Raw genomic sequence first — 18,613 nt, forward strand, 5'->3', positions numbered from 1 at the left:
TAATGAGTGTAGGGTGATTAAAAAAATATATACATTTTTTCTCATTTCCCCTTTTTCCATTTTGTATGACAAAGTGTAATGGGTTTTACTATAGTTCAGTTGGGGGCGGTAATGCAACATATTGGATGTCAACCGCTGTTAAACTCCACCGAAGAAGAAGAACAACTACAATGGCGTCGCGAGCCCGGGCTCGAGCACTAAAGTGCAGACTGCACTGTGTGCGCGCGGAGATGACAGTCGCCATTTTATTTTGAAAAATTTAACCGAACTGGAAGGAGAGCAACCCTTTTAATAAATCAAGTTTGGGCGCAGAAACCAAAAGGAATGAACATCACAAATACATTTTAGGAACCATGGTAAGTTGAATCTTTTTCCTTTTTTTTTTTTACAATCTGGGATATTTATTCACATTTAGACATTAGTAAGATAGCAATTGTGCAACTAGCCGTTAGGCGTCATAGCTAACTACTGTAACGTTCGCTAAGAAAATAAAAACTGGCTAGCGTTGGCTGAAGTTGTCTTTGCAGCTAACGTTAGCTATGTTTGATGGTCCCATGTCAAAAAGCAGAATTGGTTTGCTAGTGATAATGTCCAGTCATATTTAAGTTAGCGGTAATTATTTCTATCCCGTGGATGGTGCACATCGACAACGACATGTTCACGCCAACGTCTGATCTAGCTAACTACTAGTAACGTTAGAGTATCTTTGCTAGTACTATAGCTAGTTAACGTTAGCGCTACCTGGCCATACATGGCTAGGTCATCTAGTTAGCCAGTTAGCTAACGATAGCTACATTTAGCTAATTAGCTAGCTAGGCATTGAGTTAACGCAACTAACTACTCAGTAATACTAGTAACTTAGTACTGTAACTAGATATTTTATTGACTATTTCCATTGACAATAGCATAATCGCTCGCTACTAAATTGATCAGTTAACTTTTACTGTATAGAATTGTTGGATTTACAACGGTACCAGATATTAACCAGCCAGCTACAGAAAACAGCCTAACATTACGGCCTTCTGAGAGTTAACGTTACTGTTTGTAGCCTGGCTGACGTTGGTCACATCTAGCTAAGTTAGCTGCAAAATATGCTTAGCTACCGTTAGTTGGCTAGCTCTTTGTCTCAATGGGTAAGTTAGCTTGTTACTGTCAGATGGTTAACAAATGATACTTGCTAGTGTGTGGTCAGGTCAATTCTGCAGTTAGCAATCATGGCTAACGTGACCGTTGGTATTATTAGTTAACGTGAGCCAAGTTATGTTGCCCAAGATAGCTAGCGGTAACGTTAGTTATCTGTTAACTGGCAAAAATAAGGTTAGCTAAAGTTAACCCTTAAGTTGGCTACGTGGACGGTTACGGAAAACATGTTTTTAGATGACACACACATAGCTACTGTTAACTTAGCTAGCTAGTTGCCGTTAGTATTGTCTCGCTAAGCTATAGTAGCTGACTATTTGCATTATTGCTAGGACACTGAAAATATATCTAACGTTTGTAATTACTATAACTAGCATTAACTAGCCAAATAACGTAAACAAATTCGCAACGACTTCAGCTTGTTTATTCATTGATTAACCATGCGTTGCCAGTGTAGAACATAAAGATAGTTAATCATCCGCATAAATATCAGCTCACACGATGCTGATTGAACTGGGAGTAGTGGGTGTGCAGAAGTCAAGGCCCGACTCTCGTGACACTAATACTAGAGCGACGTTGGGAAAGAGTTTTGGCAAACATTTATCATTTGTTTGTGCAAACATTTATCATTTGTTTGTGCAAACTGTCATGGTGACTTTCTTACCTGTCAGTTTAAAGGTAGCTAGCTGTGTTTCTGTTTTGTTTAGTGTTGCGCAGGCGTATGAATCAGGATTACTCCAGGTGAGTAGTAGGCCCAATGGGGTTTATTACCCATGGCAGTTGTACGTCGTTATTCGCTTTTGGTATTTACAAACCCAGTTGATCATATAAGTGTGTAGTATTTGCTCCATTATTTTTGGAATACTTTACCACACTTTTTCTATATGTAGAACTGTATTGCAAATTGCAGCTGTATTAACTACTTTTCCCTCTTGGCTATTTTCAGATGCTGAACTTGATTTTGCACTGAGGGACTTTACCTTGTATCAAGATCCATTGACAGAAGAAGCTTGTTTTAAAACTGACATTTTTCACACCTGGGGGGGGGCAGAAGTATCTTATCACTGAAGTGACTAAAGGGGAATAATGGTGATTTTGCGCCGGGCACGGCCGCCTGCTTCCGCCCCAACCAGCAATGAATCTTGACTCGCTCTCGCTGGCTTTGTCTCAAATCAGCTACCTGGTGGACAATTTAACAAAGAAAAACTACAGAGCCAGCCAGCAGGAAATACAGCATGTGAGTAGCATGTAGTATTATGCTCACAAATTGTCATTTTCTATTGTTGTATTTCCAGTTTTACAGTACACATTTTCCACAAATTTAGAGCTTTGCAGGGCTATAGCTAAGTAGATTTTATGTTGTAGATAGACACATTTTTATTAGATATCACATTTCAGAAATTATTGTAAAACAAATATGATTCTGTGGTTCACAATTTCTTTAGGTCTGAGTTATCTTGTCAATAATATTTTGGCTATGCCGGCCAACCTGTTCTTTTGGTGAATGCGTTTTCTGTCCCAACAGATTGTGAATCGTCACGGCCCTGAGGCGGACAGGCATTTATTACGCTGTCTCTTCTCCCATGTGGATTTCAGTGGTGATGGTAAAAGCAGTGGCAAAGATTTTCATCAGGTAATTTTTGATTACTGGTAGTAATACTTTTTACACCAGTGGCTAGACTTCAACTGATTTAGCTCTGAGGATTAATGGTCTCTTATGAACCGGAACATGCTTAGATATCACAGCGCTAGGAATATGTGAACTCTGAACGCACCACTGTGTAGGTTTCCTAATCCTCATTGATATTGTCAGTTTGTCTTCCCTTATTGTTTTAGAAAGTGACTTTGCGTTCCTATTTTGTCCTTAACCTAATTTATGTTCCCTCTCACCTTTGTTTGTCCACTTGCCCATGATACAGTTTCTGATCCAGGAGTGTGTTTCACTGATTTCAAAGCCTAATTTTATTTCAACACTTTGCTACGCCATCGACAATCCTTTGCACTACCAGAAGGTAGGAGGCATATGTGCTTATTTTCTCACTCACCTTTGTAAAAGATTTCTGCAAATCAGAAAGACAATGTGTACATTTTCTGCAGTGATGGAGTGGGTCCAAGTTATGCCTGGCTTCATGTCCCAAAATTAGTGTCTGCGTCAGAATTACTGTTGAATGTTTTCTCAACCTTTATCATTTTCAGAGTTTGAAGCCGTTGGCCCACTTGTTTACTCAGTTGAGTAAAGTTCTCAAGCTAAGCAAGGTTCAAGAAGTAAGTATTTATTTTCTAGAGAATTAAGTCTGTATGGAAATGTATGTTATCAGAATCTTTTTTTTTATTGTAGTAAAAAAAAATCTTGTCTTTTTTTCCCCAAGGTGATATTTGGCCTTGCTTTGCTCAATTCGTGCAACGCAGACCTTCGTGGTTTTGGTAAATTTTTGTTTAATCTTTTGATTATACCAGCTGACTTGAAAACGTATAATGTTTTATCTGTGTGTTGGGGGGGGCTCAACTTATTCTGTAATTACGGTATCTAAGCAAGTATTTATTTTAAATATTTCCCCATCTGTTTTTAGCCGCGCAGTTCGTCAAACAAAAGCTCCCTGATCTCCTCCGCTCGTACGTGGACGCGGACCTTGGCGTTAACCAGGAAGGTGGCTTCCAAGATATTGCCATAGAGGTCCTGCACCTGCTCCTCTCCCATCTTCTGTTTGGCCAGAAGGGAGCCAGTGGCGTCGGACAAGAGCAGATTGACGCTTTCCTCAAGACACTGTGCAGAGGTGAGGGGCATAGACTTGCTACTTGACGGAAAATGTAAATTATTTCCAGAGGTAAAATACTCTTCCTTCATTCACAACATTGTTGCCTCATCAGTTATACGTTGTCTGTGTGTGTTTCAGATTTCCCGCAGGCGCGCTGCCCTGTGGTGCTTGCACCGCTGCTGTACCCTGAAAAACGGGACATTCTGATGGACAGGATTCTGCCAGACTCGGGAGAGTTAGCCAAGACCATGATGGAGAGTTCTCTTGCAGAGTTCATGCAGGAAGTTGGCTATGGCTTTTGTGCAAGGTGATTATTTAGTAACTGAAATGCCCATTACAAATTAAATTTATTGAGTCCTTTTTGGTATCATACATGACCACCACAACAGAAGGAATTGAATGACCGTTACCCCTATTAATGTACCGTTTTACTCTTTCTCAGTCTTGATGAATGCCGCAACATAATTCTGCAGTATGGGGTGCGAGAGGTTACTGCCAGCCAGGTGGCCAGGGTCCTGGGGATGATGGCTCGTACCCACTCTGGCTTGTCTGATGGAATCCCCCTACAGGTGAGGGTTGACCTGATAGTAACTTAATAAACCTTCTCAAAGCTCTGTAAAATAAATCATGAAACTGCTTTCTTTATATACTAATGCATTCTTTACATCTTCCTCAGTCCATCTCTGCTCCGGGCAGTGGCATTTGGAGTGATGGAAAGGACAAAAGTGATGGTTCTCAGGCCCACACTTGGAATGTAGAAGTTCTGATTGACGTGGTCAAAGAAGTTGTAAGTTATAGTGGAATTACTTGATATTCCCCTTCAGTTGGCCATTCTCGTCTTGTACTTTGTACATAATGTTTCCTTTTTATATTTAAGAACCCCAATCTGAACTTCAAAGAGGTGACCTACGAGCTCGATCACCCTGGCTTTATGATCCGGGACAGTAAGGGACTTCAGATGGTGGTGTATGGGATCCAGAGGGGCCTGGGCATGGAGGTGTTTCCTGTCGACCTCATCTACCGGCCCTGGAAGCATGCTGAGGGACAGGTAAGGAAGAGGGGATCATTGTTGTGTAAAAATGACCACACACTTAATGCTTTGGGCTCTTGTCCTACCGCTGGACTTCCTCCTCAGACCTCCTGACCTTTCTCACTCCCCTTCCAGCTGTCATTCATTCAGCACTCCCTCATGAGCCCAGATGTGTTCTGCTTCGCTGACTACCCCTGCCACACCGTAGCCATCGACATACTGAAGGCGCCACCCGAGGACGATAACAGGGAGATAGCCACCTGGTGCGTGAAACAGCCCTCCTGACCACCACAGTTCCAGATACTCCTTTACATTAATTATTAGTCAAATGTCATGCCATTTCTGATGGTCTTTGTTTGTGTGATTTTTCGCCACACAGGAAGAGCCTGGACCTGGTGGAGAGCCTCCTGCGCCTCTCTGAGGTGGGCCAGTACGAGCAGGTGAAGCAGCTCTTCAGTTTCCCCATCAAGCACTGTCCTGACATGCTGGTGCTGGCGCTGCTGCAGATCAGCACCTCCTGGCACACCCTGCGCCACGAGCTCATCTCCACCCTCATGCCCATCTTCCTGGGCAACCATCCCAACTCTGCCATCATCTTGCACTACGCGTGGCACGGACAGGGCCAGTCCCCCTCTATCCGTCAGCTGATCATGCACTCGATGGCAGAGTGGTACATGAGAGGAGAGCAGTACGACCAGGCCAAGCTGTCCCGCATCCTGGATGTGGCCCAGGACTTGAAGGTAGAGATCAGGGATGCTCTTAAGGAAATATAATCTACTTTGATATAGTTTTGTACAAGGCCACGTTGCAAACTTTTTTGTTGCAATATCCAAACTGTTCCTCTTGTTTTTCAGTCTCTTTCAATGCTGCTAAATGGTACTCCATTTGCGTTTGTTATTGACCTTGCTGCACTTGCCTCTCGCCGTGAATACCTCAAACTTGACAAATGGCTGACTGACAAAATCCGAGAGCACGGGGTGGGTGGCGTGAGTTGAGCCTTTAATTTACAACAATTATACATGCACATTGCTACAAACGTTAATTGGATATAGTGTATGACAGTTATTTACCTGTTTGCCGTTCTAGGAGCCCTTCATCCAGGCATGTGTAACGTTCCTGAAGAGACGCTGTCCCTCTATTATGGGTGGTCTGGCCCCAGAGAAGGACCAGCCCAAAAGTGCCCAGCTCCCCCCGGAAACGATGGCTACCATGCTGGGCTGTCTGCAGTCCTGTGCAGGGTGAGTTTACCGTGTTTCCATCAGAGGTTGAATCATTAGACCTGTGATCACATTTGTGACCGGTATGCTCCCTTTCATTACTTCAATCATATTATATGGTTTTGCCAAAAGGTCTAGTTTCCATAATACAACATGAACTTGAAATGTATTATCTTTCTAAATATGAAACAAGGTCATATAGTTAAATAATTTATATATTTTTCAGGAGTGTGTCTCAAGAGCTCTCTGAGACTATCTTGACCATGGTTGCCAACTGTAGCAACGTCATGAACAAAGCCCGCCAGCCACCACCGGGGGTCATGCCAAAGGGACGTGCTCCCAGCACCAGCAGCCTAGACGCCATTTCCCCTGTGCAGGTATCGGTGTCTCCTCTCCAGGTGAAGGGCATTGCATCTATGTTCTCTAACACTGTTATTGGGTAATGTGTATTGGCTAGAAACATTGTACTTTCATCGTCCCCTGAATTTACATTTGTTCCATTCTGTGTTCTAGATGGATCCCCTGACAGCCATGGGTTCGCTGAACCTGAGCAGCTCTGCCACCTCTCACACACAGAGCATGCAGGGCTTCCCTACGCCGCTGGGCTCTGCCTTCAGCAACCCCCAGTCCCCAGCTAAGGCCTTCCCTCCACTGTCCAACCCCAACCCCAGCACACCATTTGGGGGGATTGGAAGCCTCTCTTCACAGCTAGGTAACACAGGTATGAGTAGAAAACCTGCCGTAGAGATAATTTCATAGTGTTTTGATTACAATATAATGGAGAACTAAACTTGTGTTTTTCTTTTTGTCTAGGTCCGCTGGGATCAGGCATTGGTTCTGGTCTTGGAATGCCAGCGGTGAGCAGCGATCCGTTTGGGACGAGGAAGATGAGCACACCGGGCCTGAATCCGACCACCTTTCAGCAGAGTAAGATGAAGGCCTGTAAGTGGTGGTGGTGTGACTGAGTGTGCTAGGCGCCTCAACTGTATATCCTCCCAAAACGTTCTCTTAATATCTCCTAATGGGCTCTTGAAGTAATGTGGTTTTACCGGAGTCAATTACAAATGCTTTAACATTTCTCATCTAAAAACATTTGAGTACAATCTGGGAAGAAAAACAGTGTCTTTCACACATTGAATCAGAGGAAATACAGGTCAGTCTTCCATTAAACACTAATTGGCAAATTCTTATGCTCATAATTGATTGGATTTTTGGTACAATCCTTGTACATATGTTTTTTTTTTGTGTGGTGTTTATTGGTTTGATAGTGAAAACGTTCTAAGCTTGTTTTGAATTACTTGGCAAATGTTTTATTTGCTGCAATCGATCACTATTGAAATAGTTCCAAAGGGTTTTCTATGGCAGTATTGTTTGATTTAGTCTGACCTTTTTCCCAGCTGACCTATCTCAGGTGTGGCCTGAGGCTAACCAGCACTTTAGTAAGGAGATTGACGATGAGGCTAACAGTTACTTCCAGCGCATCTACAATCACCCCCCACACCCCACCATGTCTGTGGATGAGGTGAGTCCCTGAGTAAAATAGTCTGCAGATTGTTTCAGGCACTGACTCAGTGATGGTGTTTATCCTCAAGCTGACAGCTGTTTAAGCCATGGCGCCCCTCTCTTTGCAGGTGCTGGAGATGTTGCAGAGGTTCAAGGACTCCACCATCAAGCGAGAGCGGGAGGTCTTTAACTGTATGCTGAGGAACTTGTTTGAGGAGTACCGCTTCTTCCCCCAGTACCCTGACAAGGAGCTGCACATCACCGCCTGCCTGTTCGGGGGGATCATCGAGAAGGGTCTTGTCACCTACATGGCCCTTGGGCTGGCCCTCAGATATGTCCTTGAAGCCTTAAGGAAGCCATTTGGATCCAAAATGTATTACTTTGGAATCGCTGCTCTAGATAGATTCAAAAATAGGTATGGACTTATCTTTCTTCAGATGTTTGATGGAATTCCACACTGAATATGTGCATGTTGCTATACAATGTATGACTCAAATTATCTGTGACCTGCTGTAGGGCTAATTTGATCTTTCCCTCTCTAGGCTGAAGGACTATCCCCAATATTGTCAGCATTTGGCCTCGATCGGCCACTTTCTGCAATTCCCCCTTACTTTACAAGAGGTAATTGGATTTCCTGTGTTTGTGACAATTTGTCATTCTTCATCTGTACATGTACATTGTCTTTATACTGATCTCTGCACCACCTTAGCCAGAGGTGCGTATCCTACTTCATGATAAATAAGTCTCTCGCTCTGGCACTTTCGAATATCCTGTGTGTGCAGTATATCGAGTATGGCCAACAGTCACGGGATCCTCCAGTGAAGATGCAAGGATCCATCACCACCCCTGGGAGCCTGGCGTTGGCTCAAGCTCAGGCCCAGTCTCAGCCTCCCAAAGCCCCCCAGTCTGGACAGCCCAGCACCCTGGTCACCACAGCTACTGCCACCACCACTGTCGCCAAAACCACTACCATCACACGACCTACCCCTGGCAGCTTCAAGAAGGATGTGCCGGTGAGTACAGTACCTATGAGACGATTGCACCATATATATATATATATATATATATATGCCTGTTTTTAGCTGGCCATGTGAAATGACGCCAGCGACCCAGTGCTTCAGTGTTTGTTTACTGCGTTGCTATAGTTTCATTGCCAATGGCAACACTAAACAGTTCCGTGAGGAGGGTTCCCTAATTTGTACAACGATATGCTGCTAATTTTTGTGTACACGCACGCTCGCGCACACACAAGGGGAGCAAAAACCAGGATTTTTTTTTCTTTTTTTCAAGCAAATGGGACAGGCCTAAGAATGAGCATTTGTTTCTAATGCGGTCATTGAAGAAATAATTACTGTGATTGTTTGGCAAGGATGCACTAAGTAATTTTATGGGAATTTGAGGTAGTGTAAAATTATGATTTCCAAAGTGGAGGTTAGAATATTGTAAAATATTTTGTTCTGAGTGTATATTCTAATCTATTCATTTCAGCCCTCCATCAACACCACAAACATTGACACTCTGCTAGTAGCAACAGACCAAACCGAGAGGATTGTGGAACCCCCAGAAAATGTTCAAGAGAAAATTGCTTTCATCTTCAATAACCTGTCACAATCCAACATGACACAGAAGGTGGGTCATAGAGATATATTTTTGTTTGCTTACTACTTGGTGATATTTTGCCACTGCTATATTAAACATCTTGGTTTTGGTCAATTTATATACATTTCTGTAATTTTACAAATGCTTGTGTATTTTCATCCAACTCCCAAGGTTGAGGAGTTAAAGGAAACTGTGAAAGAGGAGTTTATGCCCTGGGTCTCCCAGTATCTGGTCATGAAGAGGGTCAGCATCGAGCCCAACTTCCACAGCCTATACTCCAACTTTCTAGACACTCTGAAGAACCCTGAGTTTGTCAAAATGGTCCTGAATGAAACTTACAGAAACATCAAGGTGTGATTATTCACTTAAACAACATTTATGGAAAATTTGTAAACTCATATCACATTTAAGAGAGCTACTTAAACACTAGCCTTTTCTCTCTCCATGTGTCAGGTTCTCCTTACCTCTGATAAGGCAGCTGCAAACTTCTCTGATCGATCCCTACTGAAGAATTTGGGCCACTGGCTTGGCATGATCACTCTGGCAAAAAACAAGCCCATCCTGTACACGGTGAGTACATTTCCTAACTTTTAAATGTTGGCCTGTATAGAACTTTCCATTTGTTTTCCTCCCAACAAATAACCAAACGCTTGTAACTGTGCCCCTAGATGGTCTTTTGTTGTTTAACCTGCCTTTTTTGTAAAACTTTTTTTAGGATTTGGAGGTAAAATCCCTCTTGTTGGAAGCCTATGTCAAGGGGCAGCAGGAGCTACTGTATGTGGTCCCGTTTGTGGCCAAAGTCCTGGAATCCAGTTTGCGTAGCGTGGTAAGACCACATCTCACAAGCATTTTCAAATGTATCAATAGGTATCTGAATTCACATTTGAATTTCTAGGGAACAACTTTAGCAATGTTAGCAAAGTGACAAAGTGAGCTTAGGCCCAGCACAGGCAGAGCCAGCCCCGGCAGGCAGGACCTGCAGGAATAGCGAGACAGCCAATCCAACAGACAATATGGTTGGGTCTGGAGTTTTTCCTGGTCATGTCCCATGGTCAAGAGAAACTATGGGCCCTAAGACTGACTCAGTCCCATCAGGCAGAGTACCTACCGGAGCTGACAGGGAGCCAGTCCTTCCAGGCAGAATACCTACAGCAGCTGACAGGGAGCCAGTCCTTCCAGGCAGAATACCTACAGCAGCAGACAGGGAGCCAGCCAGAACTAGATGATGTAGACCATTATAGGCAGTATTATAGCCCATCTCCAGAAGAAGCAAAGAGGCGCAAAGTATGTGTGCACTAATTTTGCTCCTAAAAGTACTATTTGGTTAAAAAACATTGTTTAGGACCAAATGGCTCTCTGGATAAATTATTTGTGCCCACTGGCGTAATGTATTTGCACAATTTTCTCGCTGTTATGCCTTATTTCATTGTTTTAAGAGCAGGTTAAATGTTTTCTCAGATCTTCCGACCTCAGAATCCCTGGACCATGGCCATCATGAATGTTCTGGCAGAGTTGCATACGGAACATGATCTGAAGGTCCGGGAACCCTTTCTCTTTTATACACCAGTATCGACATGTTTTTTGACTTTTCACATACTGATTGTCATTGTGCTTCTTTCCCCACTACAGCTGAACTTAAAGTTTGAGATTGAGGTGCTGTGTAAGAACTTATCACTGGACATCAATGACCTGAAGCCTGGCACCCTGCTGAAAGACAAAGACAAGTTGAAGAGTCTGGAGGAGCAGCTCTCTGCACCAAAGAAAGAGGCCAAGCCCCCTGAAGAAATGATCCCTATTGTTAGCACAGGTATCCAGCACTTTCAAACTGGGATGCCCCTTGTCGGTGTGTGGATATCTTTCTATCAATTTATTTCAAATGTTTGTTTAATCTGAATGTCCTCATGTATATTGAAATGTTAATATTTAATCACAATTGTTGAATAAGATTTTAGCCTAAGTTCCATCATTTGAATGTAGAATGACAACCTGGATTTGTAGTGTTTGGCCAAGAACATTTAACCCGTTTCTTTTTTTGCTTTGTTTTGTTCATCGAGCTGCTGTGCTTGAACTCCTTTTTCCTGTATTTTAATCACAAAAGTGTCTTGTAACCAACAGGAGACTTTCTTCCATTTGCAGCTGCACCATCCACTCCCGCCCCAACCACCGCTTGCTCAGCTACTGGGCCCCCTACCCCGCAGTTTAGCTATCATGACATCAATGTGTACGCCCTTGCAGGGCTAGCCCCTCACATCAATATCAACATCAACGTAAGTAGCACCTTCACTCAAAACACCTTGTGACGAATACACATGGTAAGTCTTTTGAGTTGTGGCGGTACTAACACTCTTCACTCCCTGCAGATCCCCTTGCTTCAAGCCCACCCTCAGCTCAAGCAGTGTGTGAGACAGTCCATTGAGCGGGCCGTGCAAGAGCTCGTCCACCCCGTAGTGGACCGCTCCATCAAGATCGCCATGACAACCTGCGAGCAGATCGTCAGGAAGGACTTTGCTCTGGACTCGGAGGAGTCGCGCATGCGTGTGGCAGCTCATCATATGATGCGCAACCTGACTGCCGGCATGGCCATGATCACCTGCCGGGAGCCCCTGCTCATGAGCATCGCCACCAACCTGAAGAACAGCTTTGCTGCTGCCCTCAGGGTAGTCATCTTCATTCTCTCCCATTTCACATCCACGAAGAGCTATATAAAATATTATTAGTGGTGTTCTTGCTTATAACTGTGCTCCTGTCCCCCTTCAGGCCCCCACCCCCCAGCAGAGAGAGATGATGGAGGAGGCTGCTGCCAGGGTCGCCCAGGACAACTGTGAGCTGGCCTGCTGCTTCATCCAGAAGACTGCAGTGGAGAAGGCTGGCCCAGAGATGGACAAGAGGCTGGCAACGGTGAGTTTAGTTATAGGCACGTTCGTGTTCTCACTGGGATGCTGCTCTTGTCTGTATACTGTCCAGTACTTTATCTAATGGCTGACTGTTGTACCTGTACCCTTCCTCTCCTGTAGGAGTTTGAGCTGAGGAAGCATGCCCGTCAGGAGGGCCGTCGCTACTGTGACCCCGTTGTGCTGACCTACCAGGCCGAGCGCATGCCAGAGCAGATCAGACTCAAGGTGAGCACACCTGGTCTATAGCACTCCATTGGTTTCTTTCCTAGTAGTGGTATAGTCAGAGACATTAATTTAAAAATATATTTATTTCATGTATGTGATATCAAACATCGCTTTTGCATCTGGTCTATTTACTGAGTGATATTTCTGCCACAGGTTGGAGGCGTAGACCCCAAACAGCTGGCAGTGTATGAGGAGTTTGCCCGGAATGTTCCAGGCTTCCTACCCAGCAACGACCTGTCTCAGCCCACAGGATTCCTTGCCCAACCCATGAAGGTAAGGCTCTTCGGCCCTGGAAGAGAACTCACCAATATTGCATTTGCTGCTATCTTGACATAACCCAACCTGATTTTAAGGTTGAGGACGTTACTCAAGTACCATATGAATGTGTCTCTGTCCTGTGTTTATTACAGCAACAGGCATGGGCCACGGATGACGTTGCTCAGATCTATGACAAGTGCATGGCAGACCTGGAGCAGCACCTCCACGCCATCCCTCCCGCGCTGGCCATGAACCCTCAGACCCAGGCTTTGCGCAGCCTGCTGGAGGCCGTGGCCCTAGCCAGGAACTCCCGGGACGGCATCGCCGCTCTGGGCCTGCTGCAGAAGGTCAGGGACTAGTCCTCACACAGTCACATTGGAAATGCATGCATGCATAGACAAGTAGCTTAGGTCTCAGTAGAAAAGCTTTCTTCCTAACTGTCTCACTCCAGGCTGTGGAGGGTCTGCTGGATGCTACCAGTGGTGCCGATGCTGACTTGCTTCTGCGGTATAGAGAGTGCCACCTGCTGGTGCTCAAAGCCCTCCAGGACGGCCGGGCATACGGGCCACTGTGGTGCAACAAGCAGATTACCAGGTTGGTATCCCCCTTAAAACCAACTCATGGGAATCTTTTTGGCTTTAATGGGGAAGGGAAACTAAATCGACTGATTAATTTTTGTTCACGTTTGGGGTATGTTTGATCTGTTCCAGGTGCCTGATTGAGTGCCGTGATGAGTACAAGTACAACGTGGAGGCTGTGGAGCTGCTGATCAGAAACCACCTGGTCAACATGCAGCAGTATGACCTGCACCTGGCACAGGTAAACACCACTACACACACCTTTATTAAGTGTTGAGATGTTTCTTTTCGGGTGCACAACTCAATCTGTGAATAGTCCGTCTCAATTCTATAAAACTGGGTAATGGGCTTAGTGTGTTTCGTCCCTGTGTCAGTGTCTTACAACCATGTGTTTCTGTCTAGTCTATGGAGAATGGGCTGCACTACATGGCGGTGGCGTTTGCCATGCAGCTGGTGAAGCTGCTGTTGGTGGATGAGCGCAGTGTGAGCCACATTACCGAGGCAGACTTGTTCCACACTATCGAGACTCTGATGCGAACCAGCGCCCACTCCAGGGCCAACGCACCTGAGGGGTAAGTCCTTTTCTGTCCTATGAATATTTTTTTTGTTTGGGTCGTATTCTTTTAGTGCACATTCTAGCAAAACCTTTTGAAACGGAAAACTATAACGGGCATTTCTTAATAGACTAGTTCAGTTAGTCCCTTACTGTTTCAGTCAGTTTTCTTCCATTCACGACCCTGGAGATGTGTGGTTGGTGTACATACGTTTGTAGTTCTTTCTAACTGATGTATATCTGTCCTTTAACCTCCAGGCTTCCTCAGCTGATGGACGTGGTCCGTTCCAACTACGAGGCCATGATCGACCGGGCCCACGGAGGACCCAACTTTATGATGCACTCTGGCATCTCCCAGGCATCCGAGTACGACGACCCGCCGGGCCTGAGGGAGAAGGCTGAGTACCTGCTGAGGGAATGGGTCAACCTGTACCATTCTGCAGCCGCCGGCCGGGACAGCACCAAGGCCTTCTCTGCCTTTGTGGGACAGGTACAGGACAGCACACACTTGTTTATTTTAGTTTCACGTTCTTTGCCTTATGATGACCGCCTGTCTCCTCCAAGCCAGTCAGAGCGCTGTTTGCCTTCATAACACGAGCACAGCTCCAGTTGCGTCCTTAACACAGTGGGGCCTTAGTGCTAGAGCAGTGCACATAGCAGCAACTCCATTTTCTTCCAAACCACTGCACCCAGCAGCAGTGTTATGAGACTGGACATCAATATTTATACTAAGAAAATCTTAGTAAAATATACACAATTTTAACTATTATGAATGACTAGATGTGTATTGCCATTCTCACTACTGTGCTTACTGTCCTCCCCAGATGCACCAGCAGGGCATTCTGAAGACCGATGACCTGATCACTCGTTTCTTCCGGCTGTGCACGGAGATGTGTGTGGAGATCAGCTACCGTGCGCAGGCCGAGCAGCAGCACAACCCCGCGGCCAGCGCCGCCATCATCAGGGCCAAGTGTTACCACAACCTGGACGCCTTTGTGCGCCTCATCGCCCTGCTGGTCAAGCACTCCGGAGAGGCCACCAACACTGTCACCAAGATCAACCTGCTCAACAAGGTTAATATCAGGAGGATCCTCACCATGGAGTCTGTAGAATCAGCTCTGCTTTGTAAAGATATCTCGGAAAGACAACCATACATTTGAAATCAGCAAACTGACAACGCAATTCATAGTTCTGAGTCGTTTTGTGTTTTAAAACCTGTCACAGATTTCTGATAAGAAAGGCTCTTGGGTAATTACATTACTGGGCTCATCAATGTGTCCCATGACTGTTCTCAGGTTCTAGGTATTGTGGTTGGAGTGTTGATCCAGGACCATGATGTGAGACAGACTGAGTTCCAGCAGTTGCCTTACCACCGCATCTTCATCATGCTGTTGCTCGAGCTCAATGCCCCCGAGCACGTGCTCGAGACCATCAACTTCCAGACCCTCACCGCCTTCTGGTAAATGCTGCCGTCACGCCTGTTAGAAAAGCCATAGGAGATCCAACGTTTCTTAGTGGAATACAGCATAGAATTCTATGATTGGTTTTCACTGGGGGTATTTATCACTGATTGTCAGGATGTCTTAAAGCTCACTTTCCTTAACTGTAAATGTGTGATGCTCATCTATACTGAGTTGTCTACCTTCTCCATGTTTCTATTTTGTTATTTTTGTCCACAGCAACACTTTCCACATCCTGAGGCCTACCAAAGCCCCTGGCTTTGTTTACGCTTGGCTGGAGTTGATCTCTCACCGTATCTTCATCGCCAGGATGCTGGCGCACACCCCACAGCAGAAGGCAAGGAGAAGTCACTGATGTGTGACAAGACAGTGCCATGTTTGGGTGGATGTTTTTGGAACTGAATAGCACCCATTGATAACCTGTTTTCTCTTCTCTTAGGGTTGGCCCATGTATGCGCAACTTCTCATTGATCTGTTCAAGTACCTGGCGCCCTTCCTGAGGAATGTTGAGCTTAACAAACCTATGCAAATCCTCTACAAGGTTTGGAAACGGCTCATAATGTTTCTTTCCCTTGAAACCATTAGTAACCTGACTACGACTTGGATTTGACTGAAATGTTTCTCCTCTGACCTCAGGGTACCCTGCGCGTCCTTCTGGTCCTACTGCATGACTTCCCAGAGTTCCTGTGCGACTACCACTACGGCTTCTGCGACGTCATCCCGCCCAACTGCATCCAGCTCCGCAACCTGATTCTGAGTGCCTTCCCACGCAACATGAGGCTTCCAGACCCCTTCACTCCCAATCTGAAGGTACAGCCGAATGACAGACCCTAAATGCATTACACTGCAATTTTTTGTGTGGTTTTCTGTGAATGTTTATGACTATTTTTCACTTTTTGTCTACTAGGTTGACATGCTCAGCGAGATCAACATCGCTCCGCGCATCCTCACAAACTTCACCGGAGTGATGCCCTCTCAGTTCAAGAAGGATCTGGACTCCTACCTGAAGACACGCTCCCCCGTCACCTTCCTCTCTGAGCTCCGCAGCAATCTGCAGGTAGGGGGCGCCACTCTGGGTCCCTGGAAGTATTTGCAGCACAACGACACATCTTTAGAACAGGTTAAGTTTTGAGTCTTTGCGCAAATGTTCAAATGTCGATTTGTCTTGCGTTGTATCAGAAGTGTCATTCTACTTGGGTGTTTTCAGTGCGTCTGTCTGTAGATTTAGTTCCAGGCAACTCGATCTGGAAATAAAACGAGTGTCTCCTTCAATTGCAAGTGTTGGTGGTTTTACATTTTGTTCTCCTTTTTACCCTCCAAACCTATTCTAGGTGTCAAATGAGCCAGGCAACCGTTACAACATCCAGCTGATCAACGCTCTGGTGCTGTATGTGGGAACCCAGGCCATCGCACACATCCACAACAAGGGCAGCACCCCCTCCATGAGCACCATCACTCACTCAGCCCACATGGACATCTTCCAGAACCTGGCTGTGGACCTGGACACTGAGGGTAAGATGCACGCACACACATGCATACAGTTTTCTCTTTTCGTTGTTGTGTGGTGTTCTCATCATTCTCTGCTCCCAGGGCGTTATCTCTTCCTGAATGCCATTGCCAATCAGCTGCGCTACCCAAACAGCCACACCCATTACTTCAGCTGCACCATGCTGTACCTGTTTGCTGAGGCCAACACTGAGGCAATCCAGGAGCAGATTACCAGGTAAATCTTGTTCTCTACAAAGAACAATTGCATTTGAAGACATTGTGGAACTACCTACATTTTTATGGATCCGTTTCCTGTCCAAGTGTCTTTGTTAACAGGATTTTGCGCCTCTTTGCAGGGTTCTTCTGGAGAGGCTGATTGTGAACAGGCCTCATCCCTGGGGACTGCTCATCACCTTCATCGAGCTCATCAAGAATCCCGCCTTCAAGTTCTGGAGCCACGACTTTGTACACTGTGCCCCGGAGATCGAGAAGTATGTGCTCATTTACTCTCTACCAGAGTTGGCTTTTCACTCAGCTGAGATTACTTCACCTGCAGAGTAGTAGCTGGAGGATAACCAGTTAGCAGCACCGTTGTGTGTTCATGCTCTGCTTTAATAAAATAAAATAAAAAATATCATACACGTTCTAAAATATTTTACTGCAATGGAAAGACTTGGATTAAACACCCTCCGCTGTCTCTCTCTCTCAGGTTGTTCCAGTCAGTGGCTCAGTGCTGCATGGGGCAAAAGCAGGCTCAGCAGGTGATGGAGGGCACTGGTGCCAGTTAGTCAGCCAGCCTGCAGGAGAGATAATAGGGCCAAACCCTCCATCCCTGGACCCACCCCCACAGATGCCCCCCTACATTACTGTTAGCACTGGATGAACTGGCAATGCTGATTTTGAAGTTTGACTGCTGCTCATGGATCTAAGAGTTTGTTTTGGCCTGGCTATGGAGAAGTTATTTGGACATGCTGTTTAATATTTTTATGCTTCGATGTAAATATTAAAAGGGAGATGGAGAGCTTGATAGTACGAGCAGATATGTGAATGTAGTGTCCAACAAATGATCTAACATGTAAAGACGACGTGTACACACACATTCAGTCACAACCAAAGGTCCCTGGCTGTCTCCCTCCTACAGATTTAATTTTTGCATATTTGATGATTGATTTATTTGCATTCAGAGGCTTAAAAGGTAGTGGATAAAGAGGGCAGGTTTTTTTATTTTTTATTTGTTGAGTGGGAAAAGAAAGGCAGTGCACTAGATTCTCTCATGGGTTCACTCCTTTGATCTACTTGGGGTGTGGTGGGGGCAATGGTCTTTCCATTTTAAATAGTGGGTTAGAGGTTCTCCCCGACACTTGTAAAATTGTGGAAAATTTAAGATGGCGAATTAAATCTTAAAATTTGTACAAAGATCCAAATTGCAGAACAACAAAAGGACCAATACAGCCCATTTTGTAAGGATTTTGAATGTTTTGTAAATGTATTGGTCCGTGTGTATTTTGTAGTCCTTTATAGTTGCCTTTAGTTCTTGCTACTTATTTCCTGTATGTATGCATACTGTAGTTAACGCATTAAACAATTGAACTGCATTTTTGTTTTTGTCTTCATGCTGATGACATTACTTTAGACTGTTTGTTCATTTTATTATGTAAAACATAGTAAATTAGTTATTACAATACGTAATTAGAGGAGTATCTAGAAAAAGCAGCGGAGATGCGCATGAGGTTTCTAAGAGGCTATTCGCCACAATGTGTGGATGAAGCTCATATTTTGGCATTGGAGAAAAACACGAGGTGAACTGCTACAAAAAAAGACCCGCTAAAGAACACTCCGTAATGTTCACAACTACATATACTTTGAATTCGCGAAAAGTGGGCGGTGTGGTCAAGAAACACTGGCATATTTT

The 18,613-nt window shown here is 45.0% G+C and overlaps 1 protein-coding gene across 23 annotated transcripts; it reads left to right on the forward strand.

The window, feature by feature from the left end:
- The first annotated feature begins 201 nt into the window (after positions 1–201).
- cnot1 (CCR4-NOT transcription complex, subunit 1) lies at positions 202–18,296 on the forward strand. 23 transcript variants are annotated; one of them, XM_071343987.1, is made up of 49 exons: positions 206–356; positions 1,848–1,881; positions 2,087–2,377; positions 2,666–2,773; positions 3,060–3,152; positions 3,337–3,405; positions 3,510–3,564; positions 3,711–3,914; positions 4,035–4,203; positions 4,339–4,465; positions 4,573–4,683; positions 4,774–4,944; positions 5,062–5,189; positions 5,306–5,666; positions 5,781–5,912; positions 6,013–6,164; positions 6,370–6,541; positions 6,657–6,864; positions 6,957–7,085; positions 7,541–7,665; positions 7,775–8,061; positions 8,189–8,266; positions 8,419–8,659; positions 9,135–9,275; positions 9,417–9,596; positions 9,699–9,815; positions 9,961–10,071; positions 10,704–10,781; positions 10,875–11,088; positions 11,361–11,512; positions 11,606–11,902; positions 12,003–12,143; positions 12,260–12,364; positions 12,518–12,637; positions 12,775–12,969; positions 13,074–13,216; positions 13,333–13,441; positions 13,603–13,772; positions 14,012–14,243; positions 14,578–14,826; positions 15,049–15,212; positions 15,433–15,550; positions 15,653–15,754; positions 15,850–16,023; positions 16,121–16,333; positions 16,545–16,725; positions 16,804–16,936; positions 17,058–17,192; positions 17,411–18,296. In XM_071343987.1, the coding sequence occupies exons 3-49, from the start codon at positions 2,276–2,278 to the stop codon at positions 17,487–17,489; spliced, it is 7,275 nt and encodes a 2,424-aa protein (XP_071200088.1). In that variant the 5' UTR covers positions 206–356; positions 1,848–1,881; positions 2,087–2,275; the 3' UTR covers positions 17,490–18,296. The 23 variants fall into 23 exon arrangements, with proteins under 23 accessions (XP_071200090.1, XP_071200101.1, XP_071200103.1 ...); XM_071343989.1 differs by lacking the exon at positions 1,848–1,881 and having other exon boundaries at positions 202–356; positions 8,189–8,267; positions 8,429–8,659; XM_071344000.1 differs by lacking the exon at positions 1,848–1,881 and having other exon boundaries at positions 202–356; positions 8,189–8,267; positions 8,429–8,659; positions 10,875–11,052; positions 11,382–11,512.
- Positions 18,297–18,613: the final 317 nt, after the last annotated feature.

The sequence above is a fragment of the Salvelinus alpinus genome, chromosome 15, assembly GCF_045679555.1.
Source record: "Salvelinus alpinus chromosome 15, SLU_Salpinus.1, whole genome shotgun sequence".
NCBI classification, from domain to species: domain Eukaryota; kingdom Metazoa; phylum Chordata; class Actinopteri; order Salmoniformes; family Salmonidae; genus Salvelinus; species Salvelinus alpinus.